Source organism: Centruroides vittatus, unplaced genomic scaffold, assembly GCF_030686945.1.
Source record: "Centruroides vittatus isolate TY-2023 unplaced genomic scaffold, ASM3068694v2 contig_400, whole genome shotgun sequence".
NCBI classification, from domain to species: domain Eukaryota; kingdom Metazoa; phylum Arthropoda; class Arachnida; order Scorpiones; family Buthidae; genus Centruroides; species Centruroides vittatus.
In genome coordinates this window covers 1,677,071-1,702,688 of record NW_027122215.1, presented here as the reverse complement: position 1 = coordinate 1,702,688, position 25,618 = coordinate 1,677,071, and the positions used below count along the sequence as shown (strand labels likewise).

At 27.6% G+C, this 25,618-nt stretch overlaps 1 protein-coding gene across 1 annotated transcript in view; it reads right to left on the bottom strand.

Annotated features, from left to right (window-relative positions):
• LOC136976422 (gamma-tubulin complex component 3 homolog) overlaps window positions 1-25,618 on the bottom strand; it is a 37,124-nt gene that overhangs the window by 6,000 nt on the left and 5,506 nt on the right. Inside the window, exons 2-20 of the mRNA XM_067271686.1 lie at window positions 20,878-20,923; window positions 19,505-19,563; window positions 18,396-18,463; window positions 16,464-16,541; window positions 8,235-8,583; window positions 8,000-8,118; window positions 7,667-7,861; window positions 7,454-7,589; window positions 7,294-7,388; window positions 7,150-7,221; window positions 6,887-6,997; window positions 6,699-6,804; window positions 4,193-4,320; window positions 4,056-4,120; window positions 3,521-3,656; window positions 3,385-3,453; window positions 1,166-1,301; window positions 993-1,081; window positions 768-899 (exon numbers count right to left, since the gene is read on the bottom strand). Coding sequence (XP_067127787.1) covers window positions 768-899; window positions 993-1,081; window positions 1,166-1,301; window positions 3,385-3,453; window positions 3,521-3,656; window positions 4,056-4,120; window positions 4,193-4,320; window positions 6,699-6,804; window positions 6,887-6,997; window positions 7,150-7,221; window positions 7,294-7,388; window positions 7,454-7,589; window positions 7,667-7,861; window positions 8,000-8,118; window positions 8,235-8,583; window positions 16,464-16,541; window positions 18,396-18,463; window positions 19,505-19,563; window positions 20,878-20,923 — 2,189 coding nt within the window. The remainder of the gene's footprint in view (window positions 1-767; window positions 900-992; window positions 1,082-1,165; window positions 1,302-3,384; window positions 3,454-3,520; window positions 3,657-4,055; window positions 4,121-4,192; window positions 4,321-6,698; window positions 6,805-6,886; window positions 6,998-7,149; window positions 7,222-7,293; window positions 7,389-7,453; window positions 7,590-7,666; window positions 7,862-7,999; window positions 8,119-8,234; window positions 8,584-16,463; window positions 16,542-18,395; window positions 18,464-19,504; window positions 19,564-20,877; window positions 20,924-25,618) is intronic.

Sequence of the window (25,618 nt, the reverse complement as noted above, 5' to 3'; positions counted from 1 at the left end):
TAACTGTCAAGTTTCAAAACTTTTGGTTCATCCAGGTCCTGAGATAAAATGCAAAATAGACACCAACACATACACAATGTTGTAACAGGTTTATTTTTACATTTTTGGGCTTGAGTGTCAAAACATTGAGAAATGAAAAAACCAGAGAAGTCAAAATATGACCAGTGACAATACTTTCCTTATGTTATATTCTATAACAACCAAGAAGTAAAAATTTGTAATCTGATCATTCAAAAGCAATAAAGCTTTAACATTCTTGAATCTCAAAAAAAAAAAAAAAAAAAAAAACAACATTTAAATAAAACTCAAATAAAATGCTTATAATTTTGTTACAAAAAGAAGATAAAACACAAAAGTTTAAATTACAATTAAAATATTTTTGAATGAATATAATACTAATAATAATAATAATTTAAGAATTATTATCAATTATTTCTTGTAACCTTATTTTGAACATAGATAATCAATTATTTTTTAAACAAGCATTATTCTATAAAATATTTTTCAGGTGAAATGATTTTAATACAAATAAAACATTTCTTTCAAAAATTACTATTAATGATTTGTGATTTAATTGAGGAAAGCAAAATATAATCCGTAATGTTTTATAAAATTCAAAACATTGTGAAATTCAATTCAAAATTTAAAATAAAAAAATAAATAAATAAAATTTGTTCAAAATAAATCAATGCTTCTATTATTCAGAATAATTGTGTGTTGTAAGTAAATTGTTTAATAAAGTTTTTCAAAATTTACAAATTGCATACTTTTGATTCTTCATCTAATAATGCTCTAGTTAAGAGAGAGTCTAAAAATTCTTCATGCGCAGCAATTACTTGATCTAAATCTTGGGCTTCCTGCACTTTATGAAGTAATTCAGCCCAAGAACACTCCATCACCTAAAAAAGTAATAAATTATTTAATAAATTTTAACTGATTAATTAGAATTAAATGTAAAAGGTATGTATTTTTCTTATAAAGAAATGTTTTACCTCAAATGCAATATAATAATGCATCTGTTGAATAAAATGAATCATTTCACACAATATTATATGACAATGATGCAAAACTGGTCCCAATTCTGAAAATAAAAAGTATTTTAAACATAACCTTTGGCCTTTTCTTTATAAACATGCACATCATTACTATGAATCTCTTCACTTGCCAGAAATTCTCTTCACAAGTCTTATATGAGTGGTCCGAACCTTCCACATGCTTGATAACACATATTCCATACGTTTGGCTCTCCAAAGAGAATTAAATAATCGTAAGTATGCTATCATGCATTGTGGTGCAAAAACCTAAAACAAACAATTTTTTAAATTAATTGTTTTCTTCTTGTAAACATACAAGAGAATACAAACCATCTTACAAGAAGTAAATAATTTAGATCCTAGTGTAAAGTTTCAAATGGAAGTTGAGAAACTTAATAAAATTATTTATTTAGTTTTAGCAATTGAAAAAAATAAAAAAAATAATTTCCTAATTAAAAAATATGTTAAACCCCCAGATCCCAATAATGTTAAATTACAAATCAACAATAACAAAACATATAAAACACATTTAAAATGGAAATACAGAAAAATCTATAACAGAACTTCAAAATCTTGTGACAAAAATAAAGGATGCCTTTAAAATTTATTTATTAAATAATTAACCAGAAAAAGTTAAAAAAAAAAAAAAAATGGATACAAGATTTACAAATAGGCAAAAAAATAAATAATAATAAAAATATTACTATATAAAATATAAAAAAGTAATTTATATAGAAACAATTTTTGGGAAAATTAAAATATATTAAAACAACCATACAATATAATCTTAGTACCAGATCACCAAAATACTTTAACAAAACATATTAATAGTAATAAAACAATCAAAACATATTAAATAAAGCAGCTGTAGTATATAAATTTGAATGTAGTTGCAGAAGTTGAAACACATACAGGTGAAACAACTGAAAATTAAGAATTAGCAAACGTACATGCCATCAAATATAATAATTCTGTTGTTGTCAGACATTGTAATTCAAATAATTGTAAAATTAATTTAAATATTCTTAAAATACTGCAAGAGGATCAAAATGCTTATAAAAGGCAACTTTTAGAGCATTTTTATATTAAAAAAAGCAAACAACATATATATATATATATATGACAACACTGAATTAAAATAGTTATGTAGTAGTAAAAAAATAGTGAATTTACTTAATAAAAAATAACCAAAGTGGCTAGGTGAATCTGAAATTAGTTTAATTAATAATAATATATAAAAGTGTGTAAAAATTTTTGGTAAAATTTAAGTTAATAATATTGTAATAATTATATATACAATTGTTGTCTCCTAAACACTATAAAGTGCAGACACTCGGACACTTGGCAATCTTCATCTTAAGTTTACTTCAGTTGAACTTAAGATGAAGGTTGCCAAGTGTCCGTCTGCACTTTATAGTGTTTAGGAGACAACAATAATTACCAACACGGTTTCAAATGCGTTATATATACAATTATTATGCTAGTGATACCTGTTGGCCGCATTATCAATTAAAACAAACTGAATGGGATGTAAAATATTGCCAAATTTATTATAAAAGAAAGAATACAGAAGGAAAATCTATGCAAGTTGAAAATTAAGAAAGAACTGAAGATTTCTTTCTTGTAACTTATGTCAACATTGCATAATGTTGTAAAGTATCATTACAATGTCTAGTATTTTTGTTGAACTTTTTGATATTATTGTGATGTTAAAGATATTAAAATGAAAATCAACACTAAGTACTGTTACTGTATTTAATAGTTTTTAGAATACTTTAATTATTATCATAATGTAAATATAATTTTATATGGCAGTTGTAATTTATTTATATTTTAAATTTTACTTTTTACAAATCAATATTTTAAACTGTGAAACAAATATTGTAAAGTTCGAAACAGAATATGTAATCCAGCTGAAGAGGGCAAAGATATCACCGAAATGCATTCTGGATCACTAAGTCTTAATTAAAAATGAAAATGTGTGCAATTTGTCTAAAAATTGTAACAGCAATGCAAATATGCCTGTATAGTTACTTAGTAGATTATAGACAGAAAGCTCATAATGCACTAATTAGTATTTACTTGGAATTATAAATGCATATTAATATTGATTTAGTTTTTGTATTTGTAATTAGGATATTTTTTATTGTTTCATCTCATTGAAAAAAAAGAAATCTAATTAAGTAAATTTGAAAGTTACAGCAACTTTATAATTGTTAAGTTTAGCTTACTTTACATTCTAAATTTAACTCTAAAATTACAAAAAACCAGTTCAATTATACAGTAATAATTTAATTTGCATACATATATTAGTCAGTTTACATATAGTTAAGACAAACATAAAACTTACTGTTCCAATTGGACCATCTACATGGTAATCCAAACTGAAAACATCCCATCCAGTATCTCCAGCTGAAACCTGATTTTAAATGTTTTATTTTAGCCTTATTCTCAGCATGAAATTCATAAGCTTAATAAAACAATACCTCTAATAATCTGACATCTAATCGCTGAAGGATGTCAATGTTATCAAACTGTGCATTTGTTGCTCGTATGGCACTTTCTAATATTCCAGACAAATTATGTAAGTATAACATATTGGCAGGTTTGGCCAGTTCTATTCTGTATATATATATATAAAAAAATTCATTATGTAATATAGTTATTTTTCTGATTTTCTAATGATTGATTCTTAGATTAATAATTTAGTTTAATAAATTAATATTTTTATTTTATTATGTATTATACTTCTATGTAATAAAAAAATAAAAATGAAATTTAAATTCTCTCTTCTTGAATACTGATGCTAAAAAATTGAAATTAAAATTACATATAATTAAATATAACACAAATCATATATACTCAAGGATACAAATGTATGAATCATTATGTGATTAATTAATTAGAATCAGAACATAATAATAATTTTTTAAACAAACTGATTAATATCAATTAATTGATAAATATAAAAGAATTTATACACAATACATTAATATTGTTTTTAAAAAAATAAAAATTTACTCTAATAAATCCATCAAATGTCGAATGAAATCTCCTTGACCAAGCAGCAAATATTTCCTCATGGCCTGAAATTAATTTTTTTAAATGTTTAATTAATCATGTTAAAATGTTATGTTGTTATAAAAACCATTCCTTACTTGCAAATGATCCAAAAATTTATATTTTTCATGCAAAACAGATAATACATGATGACTAGTAGTTCTGTAACTTGTTTCTAATAGCTTTTGGAACTCTCCATCATTATCTTGACTGAAGACAGATTCAACTAGACAAGTGATTATTGATTTTATAAATATATTAAGATTTTATCAAATTCTACACTATGTACAGTACAATGTACAGTACATGAATATATGAAATAAATATTATATGACTAAACATGTGCAATATATGTACAAATGCGTGTACTTCAATCAATTTAAACACATTGAATAAATATATTAAATGCCTTACAATGAAAATTCATTCATGTTATTGTCTAAGTTATCTGATTTGTTATAAACGATACTAACAAGAGATTCAAGAACAATTTAGATACAGTTGAACTTGGTTATAACAAACACAGATATAATGAGTTCAGTTATAACGAGCAAAATGTCATAACAATTTTAATTTACACCTATCTCCATACATTTTCTCAAGGATAGAATGAGTGTACTCCACGGATATACTGAGTAAATTTTCAGTAGCTACACTAACACATGAACATTCTTAATTAATTGTTCAAGTAGTAAGTAATACAATACTGAATTCTTGGAAGAGATAAAACTGAAAGGGTTACAGTAGAGCGTCAAAAAGTGGAACCAATTGGGGACTGGGGTCCTTCCAGTTAATGATTTGTTCCAGTTTCCGACTTTGTACGAAAAAATACATTAACCTGTCCGATGTTCAAATTTTTCTCCGTTGCGTATCGCTTTGTGTTGAATTTTCATCGATTTTAAGCCTAACGAAAATTTTTATAATAATAATCGAGGCTATCGTATCGTTAAAAAATTATTTCTTTATTTTGTACAAACAAAATAAATATATTGAAGAATATAAAAAACATGAAAATTATACTTTAGAAGTAAATTTAGTATCAAAAACATTCGATTCAGCACGACACAGTCCGACTGAAAATCGTTCCACTTTCCGGCCATTCCACTTACCGACGTTCCACTTATCAACGCTCTACTGTACTTAGTTTTATGACCACTGGATAATTAGTTTTATGACCTGCATGGATTACAGGCTTATTTATCACTTAGTATTTATATATTTTAATTATTGTTTTCATATTGTAATTTATTATTTAGGGCATTTAATTGTTATTTTTGTCTTAAATTATGTGTAATTGCTGTTAAAGTTTATTGAAATGGCTATTGTTTATGGTCTAGGAATTAATTAATTCACTTTCCATTATTTCTAATGGGAAAAATTGATTTGGACTTTGAAACAACCGCCTGAAATGAATTAAATTTAAAGTATGAGGCATCACTGTAAATGAAACTAACTCAAACATGCAATTCAATTCACAGTATCAAAATTAAATTTTTATCTACAAAAAAAAAAAAAACTCATACAATCTTGTGGTTAAATTTATGATTTAATCTATAAGTTAAAATTTATAGAACTATCCAAATTATGTATTATATAAAATACATCAACAGGTCAAACTGCAACAGTCTGGCAAGCTTGGGACAAAACAAGAGTTGGAATAATGGATTTTCTGAACCAGCAAAGCTTAGGACAAAGAATAGCAATATGATATCATCTCTACCTTTAGCAGCATAAACTACTATAAGCAAGCTATGGCAGAGAAATGATATGGTGTGCTGGTGGTGCCACAGCTGCAGTGTTAGCAATTTGCAAATAATAATCCAATATAGGGATAATTTGAGGTGGCATTAGATATTTTTTAACTCTGAGAAAACATTGATAATTTTGCATAATTTTAGAAAACCTGCTAAATTGTTTCAGTGTAAACATTTAAAAATCACAAATTGGCTACTTTTCATATGATTAGAAAATTAAAAATACAAAAAGTAGAATTGTAACCTGTGATAAAAATACAGATCTCGGCAGATGTTGGTTTTTCACATTTTTCATTTTAAGGTCAGTATAAACTTTTCTAAGCCCCTACATTACGTAGTTGCAGATAATTTCAGATAATTTAATGTCCAGAATGGAATAATTTCAGTTTTTCACAATAGCAACAATGCATACCTGCTATTGGCCAGCTGTTCAAACTAAAGACCACCAAATTCAAATTATTGTCCAAAGATGTTAGACTAGTGATTCTAAATTAGTGAGGTTCAAGCTGTAGTTAGTTGTCAATCTTTTCAGAAGTATAAAAATGATTAATTCCATATTAAATATTTTAGAAATCAAAATATAAAGTTCAATTTCAAAATGACAAAAACATAATTTCTAATTTTTTGAAATGAAATATAGTTGACTATAACATCTATTAAATACAGGTTACTATTAAATCAAGAACTTTTCAAATATAAATATATTTATTAATACAGATCATTTGAACATAATAGATATGTATTTTTACACAATTAAATCTTGTATTTGTTCTGATATAGCATTCACATCATTATAAACATAAATTAGCATTAAATACAACAACAACAACAACAATAATAATAATAATACCATTGTTAGCATCCATGGAACTTTTAATTACTTCTCTTCCTTTAACTGTTGTGTGATCGTTACAAACTTGTCTAAGAAAATTTATAGCTTTTCCAGTTGACATTATCTGAAATATTTTTTATTTAAAATAAAATTATAAAATAAATTTGAAAAATTACAATACGTGTATAAAAATTAATATTAAACACCTTTCTTGCTTGTTCCATAGTGAAAAATGCTGGAACCATTCCTTTGCGCAAGCTATACTTTTCTTGCCACAAAATGCTATCTGGAACTGAAGCATTTGCTGCTACAAAAAACTTTAAAAGATATTTCATAATTAGCAATATTAGTCTAAATTCAAATATAAACTTTGACAGATAAAATTAAATAAAATACTGGAATGTGTAAATGATGCATCCCAAAATTTCATAATTTTAAAATGAATTAGTAATATTTTTATTCAACTGACCTCGCCATAAGTATCTTCTAATTCACCACAAAAAATCCAACAACTAAGCATTCGATAAATAGGCTGAACAACCTAATATTTAAAATAATATTTTAAAATTTGAGTTAAAGCTAAACTAACAATTTTAAATATAAAATTTCTTGCCATTGTTAATATGTGCTTGATTAAATCCCTAATATCAGGATCTCCATGCTGTAAAAATGAATATACAGCAGATGCCAATGCACCACCCTTCTGACCTAATTACATTTAAACAAGAAATTATAACAAGTAAAATCTTAATTTTGGTCTAAATTTATTTTACCTTTGCAAGCATCAACTAATGAAGCCAGTATTTTCATGCGAACAAAAGGATCTAATAACCAAACTGAAAGTCTGTGTAATGTTAGATTACATTTTGGTATTCTTCCAGACACATTTCCATTTGTTTCTTGTTGTAACTAATAAATTATGTTTAAATTATCAATAAAAATCAGTTACAATTTGAAGTTTTTCGGTGTGGAATATTTCAATTTACCTGAGATTCTAAAACAGCAAGTAGTCGATAATATTCTGTTAATTCTTCTTGGAGAGCTGCAATAAAACTCTGACCGACAAGACCAAGTGTTCTATCATTGCTATGATCGTCACAGAATTTATGAATTTTAGTATAAAACCATCCTATTTCAGTCAGTCTTAGTACTAAATGTCTCTGCGGTTTAGGCATGGAAACCTAAACAAATATTTATAAATTTAACACTTATTCTTCACTTTCAAATTAGATTATCATACTTTATTAAATCTATTACTTATGAATCTCGATAAAACAATTCATTTATTGGTTTAGTCTCTATAAAAATATTAAATTTACCTTTAAATCAACATGGCAATTATTTTTGGCTCCTTCCCATTGTATGTAATTTCCTTTAATGCCTTGAAATGCATAAAGTACTTCACGTAGTAGTTCTTGTTCAGGTATCTCAAGACTTGCTTTTTATGTAAAAATTCAAATAAAATATTTTTTCTAAACAAAAGCAACTTTGTAATATCTAATCACAGAGCATTCAAATATCTAATATTTTAAGATTCAAATAATAACGACTCACTTTGATCAGATTCTCTTGATTTTTGTTTAGGACTAGATAAAGATTTTCTTCTTGCTGTTAAAACATTAGATGTATTAGAAGTAATCTGCTGGTCTTTGTTTGAAAACATAGCAGCAACTTTGGCAACTCTGCTTCCATAGATTTTTGTAGAATATGGAACTGGATCTTCTATACTGCCATTAGTTACTTTTCCTTCACCGTCCTTGCTGTATAAAGGAATGCTACTACTGACAGCATGAATAGTTGATACTGTGCCATTTGAGGAAACAGGTTTATTTGGAAAATCTCTATTATTAATTGATAATGGAGTAGATGTAATTAGTTTTGAAAAACTATTGAAGAGAGGAGCCTGTAAGAGAAATTTATACAAAATTTTCTCATTTTTTGTGATATTAGAAATAGTAACTTTTAAAAAATTTGTGTAAATAATGACTATCAGGATGTACTTTATATATTTGACAAAAAATTATAAATATTAATTTTTTTTTATTTATATGTCCTTGCTGTTTTACATTTCTGTGTATATACTGTCAACTTGGACCTTGTTTATTAATAGAACTTATTATACTGGTGGAGTTTCTGATTAGCAAAGAAAGGTGAAAATAAAGATATTTTTGTTTTGGCTTCTGACTAAGACCTCCTCTCTTTGCTAATCAGAAACTACATCAGTATAATAAGTCCTAGTAATAAACAAGATCCAACTAGACAGTATGTACACAGAAATATAAATATTCTTTGGATTTCCGTATTTCCACATGTATTTCCAAGAAATATTTTTAGGGAGAACAAAATATTAGAGTATTTTTTGTGTGAAAAATGCAAGACTTCTTACTTTCTCATACTGAACCATTTAGTGTAGGAGATAGAACATGAGTCAGTCAACAAGAATTTTTATGGTACATGTACTTTGTTTACCCTTATTCCCTTGTATAGGCTTAACAGTACACTTGCTGGAGACAATGAGGTTAGGGAATAAGGACAGTTGTTAATTGTGATGCTTTATAGCACTTTAGTAGGTTTCTTAGTGTCATACTGAGTAGAGTTAACTGCAACTTTGTGAGATGGCAAGAAAAAATAACAATGTTGCTGCACAGTAAAAATTAAAATAATCTGCTTTGCAGAAAAAACAATTTGGTGTCAGTGAGGCACTTGTTTGTGACTAGAGTAAACAAAAAGCTGCTCCAAGCAATGCAAAGTCCAATGTGAGAGCATTTTGTGATCTTATGACTGGAAAGTATCCCCAACTTGAGAAAGAACTGTTATAAAAGTATGTTGAAAAAATGCACAATAACAGTTGAGAAACACGTGATATGTTGCAATCATGGGCTCGCAATATTGCTCAGACAAATATTTCTTCCCTTGAGTTTAAGGCTAATCAAGGATGGGTCAGCAGATTTATGAAGAGGAAAAATCTTTAGACACATGTATCAATCACTTCAAACAGTATGCAGCTGCTTGAGTTAAAAATATTCAAAATATGTATGCAAAGTTTTTAAAATATTAAAACTACCTTATAAAATCACAACTCTTCTATTAATTAATCAAGATTTCTTCGAAGAATAAATACTAATATAGTCTACCTTCAAAAATCATTTGTGTATTTTTTGTGTAGTAAAAAATGGTAAAAAAGTGTGAAAAATATGTGCAGAAATATGGTAAATACTTAAATCATTTTACATTACATTATTAATACTGTATATACAATATTATATTATTTTGTTAATTACAAATATATATTTTGTTAATAATTATTTTTTAGAAAGAATTTAATTATTACATTTATTACATTTATAGGGCCACCCAGAAAGATCATATTGTTTTTTAAAATAAACTTTAACATGAAATATTTTTGACTAAGATTTACTTTAATCCATAACATAGTTTTCATTTTGTTGAATCATCATCTCACATCTCATAATAAATTTATAAATACAGTGGAACCTTGCTTAATGAGTACCTCGCATAACAAGCAAATCAAATTTTTAAAAAATGACTCACTTAAAGAGCGAAGTTTCGCATAACAAGTGACGAGGAGAGGGGAATTCTCGGATTGTGCGCATGCTCCATCATGCAATTATCTGTGATTTTTTTGTTCTCTGCAAATCCAATTCGCATTCCAGCTTGATTCATTTCATGCTAGATGATGATGATTCACGCTCCTTAACAACGTATATTGTATAATTTCCTTTGGATAAACGTTATACATTAAATACCCTATTTACTAGTGTATATGATGATCTCACATATAAGACGAGGTGTGACTTTAAAGATCAAAATAAAGAAAGTTCAATTTATTAATACAATTCTAATTTTATTTCGTTTAATCACAAATAAATTATCATCAAATGCATATATTAAGGCAAACAACCATGTTTTCTTGACACAATCACCTTTTGTCTACTTGGACTCGCCTTCCAAAGCTTCATTAACAATTCTTGTCTTTTTCACTCTTACTCCACAAAGCATCGTCCTCTGATCCATCATGTGAATTTAAAATGCAGTTTTCTAAATGAATGCTATCAGCTTTTGAAGAATACTTTTCCATGCACCTGATACCCACGTAGCAAAACCAAAAGATTATAATGCATGTGACAGGAAAAAGTTTATTTTTAATGATTCAGAATGTACAAATATTCATTAAAAATACCAATTTAACAAATATGATATAACTACATGATTTATAATCATTGCTAAATGACCAGCTATTTTTGGATCATCTCTTTAAAAGCGACTTTCACCTTGACCTCAATAGCACTCTGCTATAATGGCAGCATGAACTATACATGGTTCACAAAAATTATTGAAAAAATGGAAAGGATCCTTCGCTCGCGTGTATAGGACAACCTAGGTTTTTGAGGCAGTGAAAAATGAATAAAAACTTATCTTATATGCAAGTAAATATGGTATTTGAGCATATTTTTTCAGCATGGAATGCATTATTGTATTTTATATTAATTTCTATGGGAAAAATTGTTTTGCTTAACGAGTGTTTCACATTACAAGTAAGGTTCTGGAACGAATTATGCTCATTAAGCGAGGTTCCACTGTACCATTTTTATAAAAAGATTTACTATTTGAGTAAAAAAAATGACTCAATGACTCAGGTGTCATTCTACATCATCAAAAGTTCTCATAAATAAGCAAATTTTGCAGCAATCCAAAAAGGTAACAGTCTGATGAAGCCAAGTCTGCAGAATATAGTGAGTATGTTAGAATTTCCCAGTTAAACTCACATAACTTTTGCTGAGTGCAGTCTGGCATTATTGTGATGGAACATTGCATCTTCTTGCCAGTTCTAGTCACTTCTGTTCAATGGCAACTTTCAATTTATCCAATTATTGCAATATTTCTCTGCAGTAATGGTTTCATTAGGTTTCTGATCTCAGCATACACACAGAATTATCTTCTTTTGATTTAATGAAGACTTCATTTTTACACAGAATGCACTGCAAGAATCAAACCATCATCATCTTTTCATATTGCTGTGTAGTACTCATTTTCCATTGCCTGTTACTAACCTATCTAAAAATGAGCTATTCTTTTGCTTTCCACATAGAGAAACACATGTAGATACTCTAACAAATTTTTCTCTGTGTGGGGGGGACACTCATAAGTCATATTTGCTAAATATGTTGATTCTTCTTTTGTGGTCACAAAAGCTGCTGATTTTGGAAACCTAAGTTTTGCTGCAATCTCCTCCACAGTCTATCTCAGATTACTCCTCATTTCCACAAAAATGAGATTGTTGAATATAGTTGAAGTTATGCATTTGAACAGAGTTAATCTCTTTTAAGAGAAAAATTTCTCTGTTTAAATCTAGCAAACTACCGTATATCTTAGCAGATAAGACGAGGTATAAATTTTCATCGAAGTTTTATAGTTTTAGCATATATCTGTCTTATAAGACAACCCCCAAACTATCAACGGCCTATGAATTTAGTTTAGATCAGTGATCATCATCTGGATAATAACACTGTATAGCATATATGGAATTATGTCCTATTTGTAATTTTTCGAATGAACAAATTTTATTTTCTTGCATCTGGCAGCACTGCCTTGTGACTGTTGCAAACATTCTCACTGATTCTGCATTCGGGTAATGACCTTGACTATTCACAAAAACGTCATATGGGCTATTCTATTTTGTGGACATGCCCTACTCTCTACTAGTAAATAATCACAGTTTATCTGTTTTTTCACAATGGTTTTAATTTATATAAATTTCAATCTAATGTTTTTTTGTATCTGTCCTATAAGACAACCCTGGATTTTGCGGGCCTTTTTTTATGATTCAACTATCATCTTATCTGCCGAGATATATGGCATTTCCTATAAGCATTAAATAAAAAACATCTTATCTGTAGACACTACAAATACTCATTGCTTCTGCCACATTACTTCTCTTTTTAAAACTTAAATAACATAGCATGTCACAAATGCTCTTCAAAGTAATCCATTTTCCATTAATTTTTTAATTTTTGTATTTCTAATAGTTTAAAAGAAATTAGCATTGTTACCACATTCAACATTTATTTGAAATTACCGTATTTACTTGCGTATAAGACGATCTCTCATATGGGATAAGGTGTGACTTTAAAGATCAAAATAAAGAAAAAAATTAGAATTCTATTAATAAATCTAATTATTTCGTTTAATCACAAATTAAAAAATTAAATGCACGTAAATGCACATTGTCCCACAAAAATTACTGGCATTTTAAACTTTAAGGAAAACTCTTGTAAAATCCACAACATAATTTGTTAATGTAAAGCTGGATAAGAACCTTTTTGGCTAATTCTTAACAGTCGAATCTACTCTCTGTTAATTATGCTTATGAGTTTCTCCAAATTCTGATTTCCGAATAATTATCTGTTTTCACATGGGACTGGATTAAAACTTATATCAGGCCCCTGTGTGATTCTGGAATTTCAATTCAGAATTCAATTCAAAAGTTTTGCTTTTCCTATTGCTATTCATCTTTACTCCTGACAATACCCAAGAATGATTCAAACAACCTGATAAAATACTTTTGTTTTTAAACACAAGAGGGTGAGCATCCAGTAAAAAATGCAAATACACAGTTCACAAAAATTATTGCAAAAACACAGAAAGAATCCTTTGCTCGTGCATATAGGACAACTTAGTTTTTGAAGCAATGAAAAATGAATGAAAACCTTGTCTTATATGCAAGTAAATATGACACAAAAATTTTATTAATAAAACGATTGCGAGTAAAAAAAATACAGATTGTCAAACAGTATGCTGATTAGAATAATTTTTCATTTAATATTAAAAATACCTCTCTTATATTTATAATTTTATTATCAAAAATTTATAAATTTGACATTAAATTACTTATAACAACATAAACAACCCAATTCTACTAGATATATCAAACAAAAACCTGGATTATTTACTAAACTTTAACAAGGTTAATTTAACGATTAGAAATAAAAACAAACAGGAGCTGCAGATTTGAGTCCAACTCCAGGCCATTTCTTTTCTTTCAAACTATTCTAAAATTCAAATAAATTTAATTTTAATTATTAAACTTATCAAGAGGTAGGCAGTTAAGCCATCTATCTCTAGCCAAATTGATTTGTATCTAATTAGTTATTAGCCCGAAATATAGTCCAATAGATAATCCAACAGATAGATTGTTAAGTTTTTATTAATCAATATAAAGAACTTACTGAAAAATAATTTTACAAAATTACTTGTCAATAATTTTTTATTATTATTGTTTTATAATAAAAATTTTCAGAAATTTAAAGTATTTATAAAAGTTGAATGGTTAAAATTACTTTTTTTTTATTATGGGACAATAAATTATTATAATATAAAAAATTATCTTGTGATTACAGATTAATCAGGAATCAACTACTCAAACTGCTAATGCTAATTATGAACTTTTATACTGTTGAATATTTTTCTTGTTCATCAGAATGAATTTTTGTTGTCTGATATATAAGTATGAATTTTTTTCTAGTATTTTACCAATATCTAAATTATTATTGTTTTTTACTGCCCTCTGTATATGTTCTCAGACAGATCAATATCTTAGAAATATCAATTGTAAAGAAAACAGCTGAGCTGCAATTACTTTCTGATAAAAACTTTTTGACTTCAATATAGAATCTATTTATCAGGTATTTTTTATAATTAGTATAGTCTGAAAGCTTGTCTCTGTTAGAAATAATTACCTAACATTACTTTATGTTCTTTATTAATCAACATTAATTAAACTGATTTGTTATATAGCATAACACTGCAATATCTAATCTATTATACTAAATTGTCTTGTTTCAAGTTGCTGTTAAAAATCACTGTATGAATAAAATTTTACACTATAGCTGTATAGATCTATACAGCGATAGTGCTAACTTTTTAAGAATAATTTTCTTCGACTTTGTCACATTTGTTTTGTAATCTCTAAATGTAAAGTTTACGTAAGGAAAAAAAAATAAAAGATGTATACAAAAGTATACTAAAAAATGCATGCAAGAACATATAATAATTAAAAAAGTCTAAAATTCAATTATTAATAATCTTTAATTATATTAGTCAAGTCATCTTTAATTAATTATATTTGTCACAGATTGGACCAATGGTGAAATGGGTCGAGGAATGTTACATGAGCGAGAGTGCCAGTTCAGATGTGCCTATGTGTCTAAAGGGTCATAATGTCATATGCTTATATATACAGTAGAGCGCCGTTTATCCGATCAATTGAAATGTCGGTTAACCGAAAGCTTTCCAGTCGAACTGTATTGTGCTGAATCGAATGTTTTTGATACTAGATTAACTTCTAAAGTATAATTTTTTATATTTTTCAATATATTTATTTTGTTTGTACAAAATAAAGAAATAATTTTTAACAATACAATAGCCACGATTATTATTATAAAAATTTTTGTTAGGCTTAAAATCAACGAAAATTCAACGCGAAGCGACACACAACAGAGAAAAATTTCAACATGAGATAGGTTAATATATTTTTTCACACATAATCGGTTATCTGAACATCCCCAGTCTCCAATTGATTCAGATAAATGACGCTCTACTGTATATATTTAATTGTATGTGTGAGAGCCCAGACTTAATGAAATTTTTGAGGGAAAATGTTTCGTCTTTTGAAAGTTAAATTGGTTCAAGGCCCAGCGTAAAAAAATTTCAATTTAATTAATGGAGATGATTGCATCTTTCACCCTGGAGTTACAAATATTCACCATTGGCCGAAAATAATAACATGGCTTAAAGAGAGCATCAAAATCAAGGGGGAGGACCCCCGAAACAAAAGGGTAAAATTGAGAACGAGAGTGTCGTCAAGGTCCAAGAGTTCGCCAACCCACCTCCTTTTCACACGAGTGTAGTTTAACCATTGCCAATCCCTTCGACCACCATTCCTGTCCATCGCCTCCATTCTCCGAACATTCAAACTTCTCGATCCAAGAATCCTGATAAGCTGACCCAACAAACTCAAATTTTCTCAACGATCTGCAACCTCAAACCCATTAATCAAGTTATCAAGGTATTTAGCATTGCATGTAATACTGTAAGCTCTCTCTCTCGGCTAGGAACCTGTTAACCCAGTACCTACTAGTATAAAGCCTAATCAATTATGTTACACTATATCAGCCTTATCAGTATGTTTTGCTATATAAAAGCTATAATGGAACTCTGTTATCTTATATATATATATACATACACGTGTGTGTGTGTGTGTGTGTGTGTGTGTGTGTGTGTGTGTGTGTGTGTGTAAATAGTTTACATAAATAAACAGATATTATTTCTTTATAATTAAATTTTAGTATGCACTTCTTCCAGTCATCACTCAGGCCATCTCCACCCTGAGTCCAAGTGCCTACAAACATGACCACTTGTGCAAAAAACAAAATTAGCAGCCATCAAGGTTTCTGTGTCCACCCTAAAAGACACAGTGGTGTCAGTCCTGACACAGGCATTGCAGATTTGGTGCCAACCCTTTGGTCACATATGTAAATCACATCAATCACATTACTGATTTATATAAAACAAATGCATTTTCTTCTAAAAACATATATTTAATAAATCAAAAATTATGAATCAATGATAATAGTAAATTCATATTTCAATAATTTACTTTATAATATTTAATGTAATTAACAGAAAAACTAATAATAAATAAAAATGTTTGTATAAATATATTTATTGATTTTAACATTAAGTATTAAGTAATGAAATTTATACCTTTGCAGAGCCATCATTTTTTGTGTTACTAAGATTCAAAAGGAGAGATAAAACAGCACAACGATTCTTCAGTACAGCCTATAAATTATAATATACTGTAAATAAATATCTAACAATTTATATTATAACTTTCACTTGCATTTTAAACCATATATCATGTAATTCAAAGTTAAAATAATATTTATTATACTATGATAAAGTATTAACATATTTTAAATATCTTGGTCCAACCTATAAAATCTAGACTTGATAAAACTGTCCCACAACTAGAAATAATAATTTTTAAGATGTTTTATTCATTTTTTCATATTAAGTTGAAAGCATTATCTAGTTTTTGAGAGAATTTATAAGAATTCTTAAACTTTACACAGTTTTAAATTACAAAAGGAAAAAAATTACCATCTGTCTCAACTTTCATATAAAAATTAGAGCAGAACATAATAGTACTAGTATAATTGTTCTACTTGAAATTTGGCATTTCTAGATCAGCTATATTTAGTTCTTATGAAATAAATAAGTATAAAAATTGACACTATAGCACACTACTTGTCTATATTAAACTACAAATATACAAGCTTTCTATTGCTCATCTGTATTCTTAATAGTATAATAAATCTGGCTGTAGAAAGCTAACATTAAGCTTATATTTGTAGTACAAAAACTGACTTTTTGTAGACCAGATAAGTTCCAATAAATGATTAAATCAAAAATATAGGATTTGGAAATTTTTGTAAATCTATTTTCACACTTCTATCGATGACTACAAAGTAAAAATCAATCTTATCAAAATGTGAGGATTCTTTTTCACTGTTTTTTACCAATTAAAGCTATATATTTTAAAATGCAAATTATAACTAACTAAAAAAACATATATTAACCTAATTATTTGAAATACCAGGCAAACCCACTTTATTGAAAATCTTTCAACTTGTTATGTTTTTAAAAATAAAATTCTGCTATCATATAAATCAAATAATTTGAGCAAAAACAAACATAATAATTGCTACCTATTTATTAATATAATACTAATTTATAATCCACATGAGCTTTTGCATAAAAGAAATTCATGCTTGTTTTAAAATAAATCAAAACATTACAAATTTTATTATTACTTTATTATTATACAGGTAACCCCTGTACAACACGGTACTTTTATAGCACGAATTCACTCTGACACGATTCAAGAATTGGGTAAAACCCTCGTACAACATGAAATGTAATAAATTTTTACATACTTAAGTACTAATAGTTCATGAAAATAATAATTTTTGTGAACTATTAGTACTTAAGTATGTAAATTTTCTTTTCCTGCCTTCTGTCGATACACACAGTTCTTCTCAAAACTTGTTTCAATGTTGCCAGATCTCAACGCTTCTGCTTTTGAGGTTGCCAGATGTTTTCCCCTTATTCCATACTTGCTTTATTCTTCGTAAGTGCTTAGCATCATATAAGGAAATTTATAAAGATCTTTTAACTAAAAGCAATCAATCTAAAATTACATACTTTTTGCAAAAGGTAAAGCATGGATCTGAAGATAATGCAGAAAAATGCTCAGAGGATAAGGATAACTTGCCAAAAAGAAAATGCCCTCAGTTAATAGTGCTTAGTGATGACAAAGGAAACATTGTTTAATTTATATTAATATGTATCACTTAAGAAAATTTTAATAAAGATATTTATCTTAATTATAAAAATATAATAGCATGTTTTTTAATTTTTGGAACCTAACCCCCCCTTTTCGTACTAGTTCTTTGTTTCGTATAACACGTCAATATTTTGGAACGTAACTCCCGTGTTATACGGGGGTTACCTGTATATTTAATAAATATATCTAAATATCTTCTATTTTTTTACTAAAATTTGTTTAATTTTTTATTTTCATTAAAAACCTTTTAAGAAAACTAAGTTAAAGAAAAAATAATTAATTCTTACACTTGTTTGAAGTTTTTTGTGCAATTCTCCAAACAAAACTGAATCTTTCTCTCTCCTTTCTTTAGCCACTAGAATAAAAAAGGTATATAAATTATACTTTAATTCTAATATGCACTTATTATCTATAAATTCATAATATTTGAGTAATTTAATTATTACATAAATAATAATTATTAAATAGATACACATACCACTAAATTCTTACTTAACTGAATAAAAATTTTGCAAAAAAAAATTACTAATAATAAATTATTATTTGCATCTGCTAAATAATAATCACTTTATCAAATGTTTACATGAAATTTTAAGATGCAAAAATATTTTGCATCTTTAAATTTCTAATATATCCTGCAAAACATTTTACATAGCAGAAAATATAAATTTAATCATTCACAACCATATACCTAAAAAGTAACTGAAAGAACTTGATTTATGTAGGTACATTATCTCATAACATAAGACTAATTCTTATTTTTAAATAATGATACAGTAGGATTAATACTAAAACAATGAACACACAAAAATACTATAGACCTATGTACAAAAAGTTTAGCTTCATCTAAGAGAAGTAAATTCACTCCTTACAGTTGTAGGTATCTGATAACATAAGATTATTATTATAAGAAACAAACAACTAAGACAATATAAACAAAGTATATACACAATTACCCAAACTGCACAAATCAAAACTGAAACCAAATAGATAAGATAATAAGTTTAAAAAAGACTATCAGGTGGTGAAGGGGACTAACTTCAAATGGAGCATACAAACAGTGATGTGAGACAAATGCCACAGTAAAAACATCATTCTCATGTCTTTTCTTTTTTTAATATGAAAATAGTATATAGCCTATTTTCATCTGAAAGGAATAAACTTTCCAATAGTGAAAGCATTTTAAAAATTGGTTCAGTAAATTCTGGGATTACCTCCAGCAAACAAACATTTTTGCTTTATACATTAATATAGATATAAAAATAATTTTATGAACATATTTTATAATACATTTAATAGCAAAAAATGTAAATTCAATCACACTATTCACTAAATTTTTGTGAAGCAATATCAGATTTTTCTATCAATATATAATATTTTTAGAAGGAAGACTTACATTTCTTTTTAATTTTTTCTGCAATTTGAAATTCATCATTTTCATTTAAAGACGAAGAACTGAAAAAGTAATTTTTAAATGAAATAAACATCATTTTAATACCTACCAAAATAAATATAGCATAACTGTAACATTTGACAATAAATTTAAAATATTTATACAATAAAACTAGTCAATCTTTCTAAATTTTTGTAAAATTAATAATTTTAAATATGAAATATTTCATGAGTTATACAATTACTTAGATGAAAAAGTAAGGACTGTAATAGGAATCTGTAAAATTCAAGAGACATTAACTCTTTTGTGTATTATTTATAATTCTGTTTGTTGCCATAGCAATAATTTCAAATTATTAGAATAAGAATTCTGTTATCAGTTTTATTAAAGTAACTGTGCTATCGCTGTAAACAATGAATGAAATAGACTGTCAAAATGCAATTGTTGACAAATAGCTGAAATATCAAGACATTTCGTAACAAAAGAGCTGAAGTAAAGTGGATGGAGTGTTAAATTGGTATCATAAGACAATGTCATTTCTCGAAAGCAAGGTTCCAGTGGAAAATATCATGCTCTTGGTTCACAATTCAACTAGAAGATAATCAGTCATTTTCAAAAATCACAGTATATCAGTGAGAGATGTTGCAAAGAAAATGTGAAACTAATCAAACTATGGTTCAAAGGGTTAAGCAGCATGCAAGTATAAGATCATATAAAAACAAAAAATACCTAAAGTTACTGAAAAACAAAAGAAGGTAATTAAAACTAGAACTTGAAAATTGTATTCTTTAACTGGCAAGAAGAATACTTGTTTGGTTTTAAATGACAAAACATGCAAAGGCTGACTTATCAACACTTTCAGACTCAAGCTATTATAGAGCATTTGAAGGAAAAGTTCTTCCAGAATCTCAAACATCAATCAGTGTCAAAAAGATCCCTTCTAAAACACTAAAAATATGAAACTTTTATCATACAAAAGAAATTAGAACAAACTAAAATGGTTAACTTCTGGTAAAGAAAATTTCTTATTTCTACACATAATTTTAAATTTTGTCATCAATAAATAATAATAGATTGTTTCCTCTCAAACCTATAAAATTTCTATTTTCTAGATTTGCAAAATTTTACAGAATAAAAACTCATATAAATATTGATACAGTGATCTTTAAGTTCACAATTGCCATTGAACACTTTCCACATTTCTGAGTTGTAAACTAAAATTATTGTTAACAATAAAATATCACAAATATGCAGAATTTCATTTTTTTTCTTATTGATGTATCAGTAATAATATTTTCACAGATAATTTACTATTAAAACTTTAAATTTTATTAAGAATACTTCTATAATTTTAAAAATTTATTAATCTTACTTACCTGCCTAATACTCGCAATGCATATTGATACCATAATGTTACTGCATCTGAAAACAAAATTTTAATTAAACAAATCATATTCTTATTTAATGCAATTTAAATACATAAATTGGGAATTAAGTTTTGGGAACAAATTCATTAGAAGTGAATAAAAATACTTATAAAAAGAGATTCAGCATCAGAGGCTTTTATTATTATGCAAACTATTCCCTAGAACATCTTTAAAATACATTGTCGTCAGACTTAGGTATGTTCTCAAACTTTCAGCCATCTATGTTAATTAGAAGTGAATAAAATTTGAACTGAAAGAATTGAGGACATGACACAAAGAAAGTTAAATAAAAGCTCATTAAAAAATATGGTAATTTACAAAGTAAAAATACATTGAATACAAATAAAATTTTTTGTCTTCACCATCCATCGTTTTATAGTCACCAATGACAATCCAAAAGACAGGTTAGGTATACCTGAGGTTTTGTCATAAGTCAAAAACCAATCTAGAAAGTACATTTATATAGAATAACCAATAACCACATATTGTTAGTGTTTGATCCTTCGATGTATTATGTTTCTGATTATGTTTGTTATGATTATGATTATGTTTATTATGATTATGTTTGTTATGATTATGATTATGTTTGTTATGGTTATGATTATGTTTGTTAACCAATCGCCCACGGTGGGCGATTGGTTAACAAACATTAATCTGTTCCAAGACTTTGTTCGCTATCCAAACTGTTTGTTAACCGATTATCGATTTACCATAGGTTTTTATGGGAATTTGATTCATTCATTCTGGAGACCCCAAAAAAATAAAAAAAATATACTTTCTTACTACATTTATTTGTATGAAATAATAAAAACACATATATACACAGTCTTGCATTTTTATTAGTCATGTTTTTTCCGTCTGTGGGAGTTAAATAATATGTCTAATGTTGATTGCTTTTCTCTCTTCAGGACTTTTCAGAAGTAATTAATAGCATTGTAATCGTAGAGATCCCTAAGCCTATTAACCTCAACCTGGTTTGGATGCCATTCTAAGCCCGTTGTGTTCTGACATCCTCCCACTTCTTCAAAAAAATGTTTAATAGCAGATAATGACATTAATTCTCTTTTTCAGAAGAAAACATAGCTCGCCAAGTTTCTTGGTGTCCTTCATTCAAGAATTCTTGGCGTTTGTCTGTCGTCAAATCAGTTTCCATTACGAGTTCTTCAATGTTCATTTCTCAGATGTGATTTTTGTTACTCCTTAAAAGCTGCTTGAGTTTTCTTCATTATACTGTATCTTTCCTAGATAAGATTGAACTGCAGCCTACTGTAGACCTGTTTGAGCCATACTGCCCAGCAACATCAGACATCTGCCCACACTCTACCTATGTTATTATACTCACCTTTTGAAAATAAAAACTGATGCAAAACTTAAACTAGTGCCCGCCTGACAGTCTTGCAAATACTATAAAAAAAATTGTTTCTGTCAGAAAAATAAAAGGCTGGAATTACAAGGGAGAGTTTCAAAGTTTGGAGGAATACTATCTGACTGGGTTGAGCGTCAATGTCGACATCTCCTGTGCTCTAAAGTTTTGAATTGTTGCCTGAAGACAAGGGAAGATCGATCGGTATTCATTATTTTACGTCACTTCTTCTTGTGTTTGTTCTGTGAGGTGTTCGTTGTCCGAACATAAAAATCTTTCATGAAAGTGTTCGTTATCCAATCACCCACTGTACATTATGCTCATTTATCTGCTTGCTCCTACTTAGCTATGAGTAGGATTTTTTCCACCACCTAATGCACTTAGTTTTATAATATCAAGTTTAGTTTCCATGGTAATAGAACAACACTTTTTGCATTTATCTCCACTGTTAGATTTACAATTACATTTTGTATGAATTTTTGAAGGACTAATCATAAAAGTTTATAAAAATTGAAAACAATGGTAAAAAATGCTGTTATTCCAACATTTTGTTGTTTCTTTATGTTATAAATTTCATTATAACAGGCAAGTGCTTGGTGAATGTTGCATTGTACCTTTGAAAATCTATTGTTGTCTGAGTCCATATTTTCAAATTTTTTAATTGCCTCATTGATTTTGCTAAAAGCTGATGCCATTTCTTTCAGCACCAATTTTTTGGTCTTTCATTGGTCTTACCAGCCATTTTGGGACTAAAATATCACAAATCAATGTAAAATAAAGTAGAATTTCCAATTTACACTGCGAGTAAACTACTTATAACAAAACAATTAGCCACCTTACACAAGCATATGTGAAGGTAACTGCACAACAAAACTAAATATGATGAAATTGATTACAGAAGCACACAATCAATTGCCAGAAGCGTGCAAGATATACATGTATATGATATATATTTGATGAAAACTATAAAAAATTGATACATTTTAAAAATTTTTTCATCATAAGTCAAGGTAGTCGTAACTCAAGAAGTTACTGTAATTCATTACTGAGATATCATCAACCACACCAACTGCGACTAAATATATATAATTATTTACAGAAGAATTTTTTATATTTAAATTATCATTTAAATTCAAACATTTTAATTTATCTTTGAGAAGTGAAATCTGGATTAATCTTTTCTTCCAATATTTCTAAATTAATTAAATAAAAATTAATTTCCAATTATAACAAATAAAAAATTATTGAAGCTCACTTGTATACAGTTCATCTGTACTTTTCTTAGCACAGAGATAGGAATAATTAGATATAGGTGTCAATAGTCTTAGATTGTATAGCATCCAGATGTTATACAAACAAATTTAGGTGACAGCTACTGAGATGATTCACTTGTGTATCTCCTGTGATGGGCTTGGTTGCCCAAAAATACTAGTATTTAAGAGAGAAGCTGTTATATAAATGAGCTCCAATAAAGCAGCTTTCTATTATATTTGTTACACAGTAAAACTTCGTTAAGTCAAAGTTTAAGGGTAAAAGCATTCAAACTTTGAATTAGGAGTTTCAAGTTAAAGAGTTTAAATTTTTCTGTGGCTGTAAATTTCTCATTATCAAGCTGTTCTCAAGAATCTGTTCAAAAAATAATTACAAAATTGTATATAGTTTATGATGTTTTTGAGTGCATTGTTAAGGTATCCCTTTGTGTCCCAATCAGAATACTGGTAACATATAGTATCAGTAAAAGGATGCCAACACAAGGTTGTAATGGCATAGTGTTATGTTAACTCACTATGTTTTATATTCCATTGTATTCACATGGAATATAAAAGAAAATGAAGATCATGGACCTATCAAAAGGTGGAGGGTACACAGAAAAATAAGTTTGAATTAAAAGTATTGACAATTTTGACTTTAGACCATATTATATGGAAAATCCTACATACTGTGTCCAGGTCCTGTAGACAGATTTGAGTTAATGTTGTTCAACGTAACAAGATTTTACTGTATATAGTTTAAATAATTTGGAGTTATCTTCATTAAATTCCAATTCTTTCTAAAAGTCTAAAACAGTATTTTTAAAACCTTCTGTAGGTAGCAACCCTCTTTTAACATTCTATAATGTAACAATTAAGAAAATTATTGTCCATCTGTTAAAAATATTTCAGAAACTAAATTATTTGCTTATTGATAATACTAATGTCTAAAATTGTTTGTTTGTTGAGATGTATAACTTATTTTAATATAGTATTTATACTATAATCACTTTAGAAAGTTTAAGTATGAATACAAAATAGCTAAATTTTCTTTAAATCTAAAATAAATCTGAAAAATTTCCAATAGATAGTTCTCAATATAAAACTTCAAAATGCAGTGAAATCTATTAAACTGAGAATTCAAATACTGATGATAAGAACTGACAGATAACAAACTGACCAGAAACTCTGGTTTTATTGAATATAGCATTAAAAGAATATGTAAAAACAAAAGATGCACAACTTTGTTAATTATTATTAATGTAAACTCATTCACTGTGTTGCCTGCTGTTTTGACATAGAACTATGTCTTTTACCTCACTGGGTAGTAGGTAACCTTGCAACCGATGCAATAGAAACATGTCACACTTTGCTTATATCTTCAAAACTATTAACCTTAGAGTAATAAATAACACATCATTACATAGCTTATAAAGTCCTTTTATAACAAAACAAGTTTTAATTTTCCACCCTTTACCTTCAATATAGTTGTCTTAGAAAGTTAAATTTTGCATAATCTTGTTTCATTGCACACTGTTTTTGGGATTATATCTAGTGAATAAATAATGATAGGGATGACATCAGCACCACATTCCATAGCAGATAGTCAGAGATTTATGTAATAAATAAAAATAATGTGAATTTGGTGATAGTGGTAATTGAATCCAAAAATACTTGTAAATGAAAATTTAGAAATGCTGCAAAAATTTTTAAAAAATTACTACAAAAACCAATAAAAATTGAACAGCTAGAGGAGAATGAGAAGAATACAAAAAAGCCCACTAAGTCATCATCCAAAAGATTACAGCAGTGTAGGAAGCATCAAAAAGTCTGTGCACCAGGAGGCTTTTCACTCTTGAGCCACAACATTTCACTTCAACTGTGCAAATTGAGCCTGAACAGCAAAAACAGATGATGATTGTTCCTTAAAAAAAATCAAAAGGGGCAAAGTAACAACAATGTCAAAACAAATTTCAACCATCTATATTTAGTAATACAGTAAAACCTTGATTTAAGGGACTTTGGATTTAATAACACATATAGAAAAACTGTATTCTGTGAAATTAAACTTCTCATA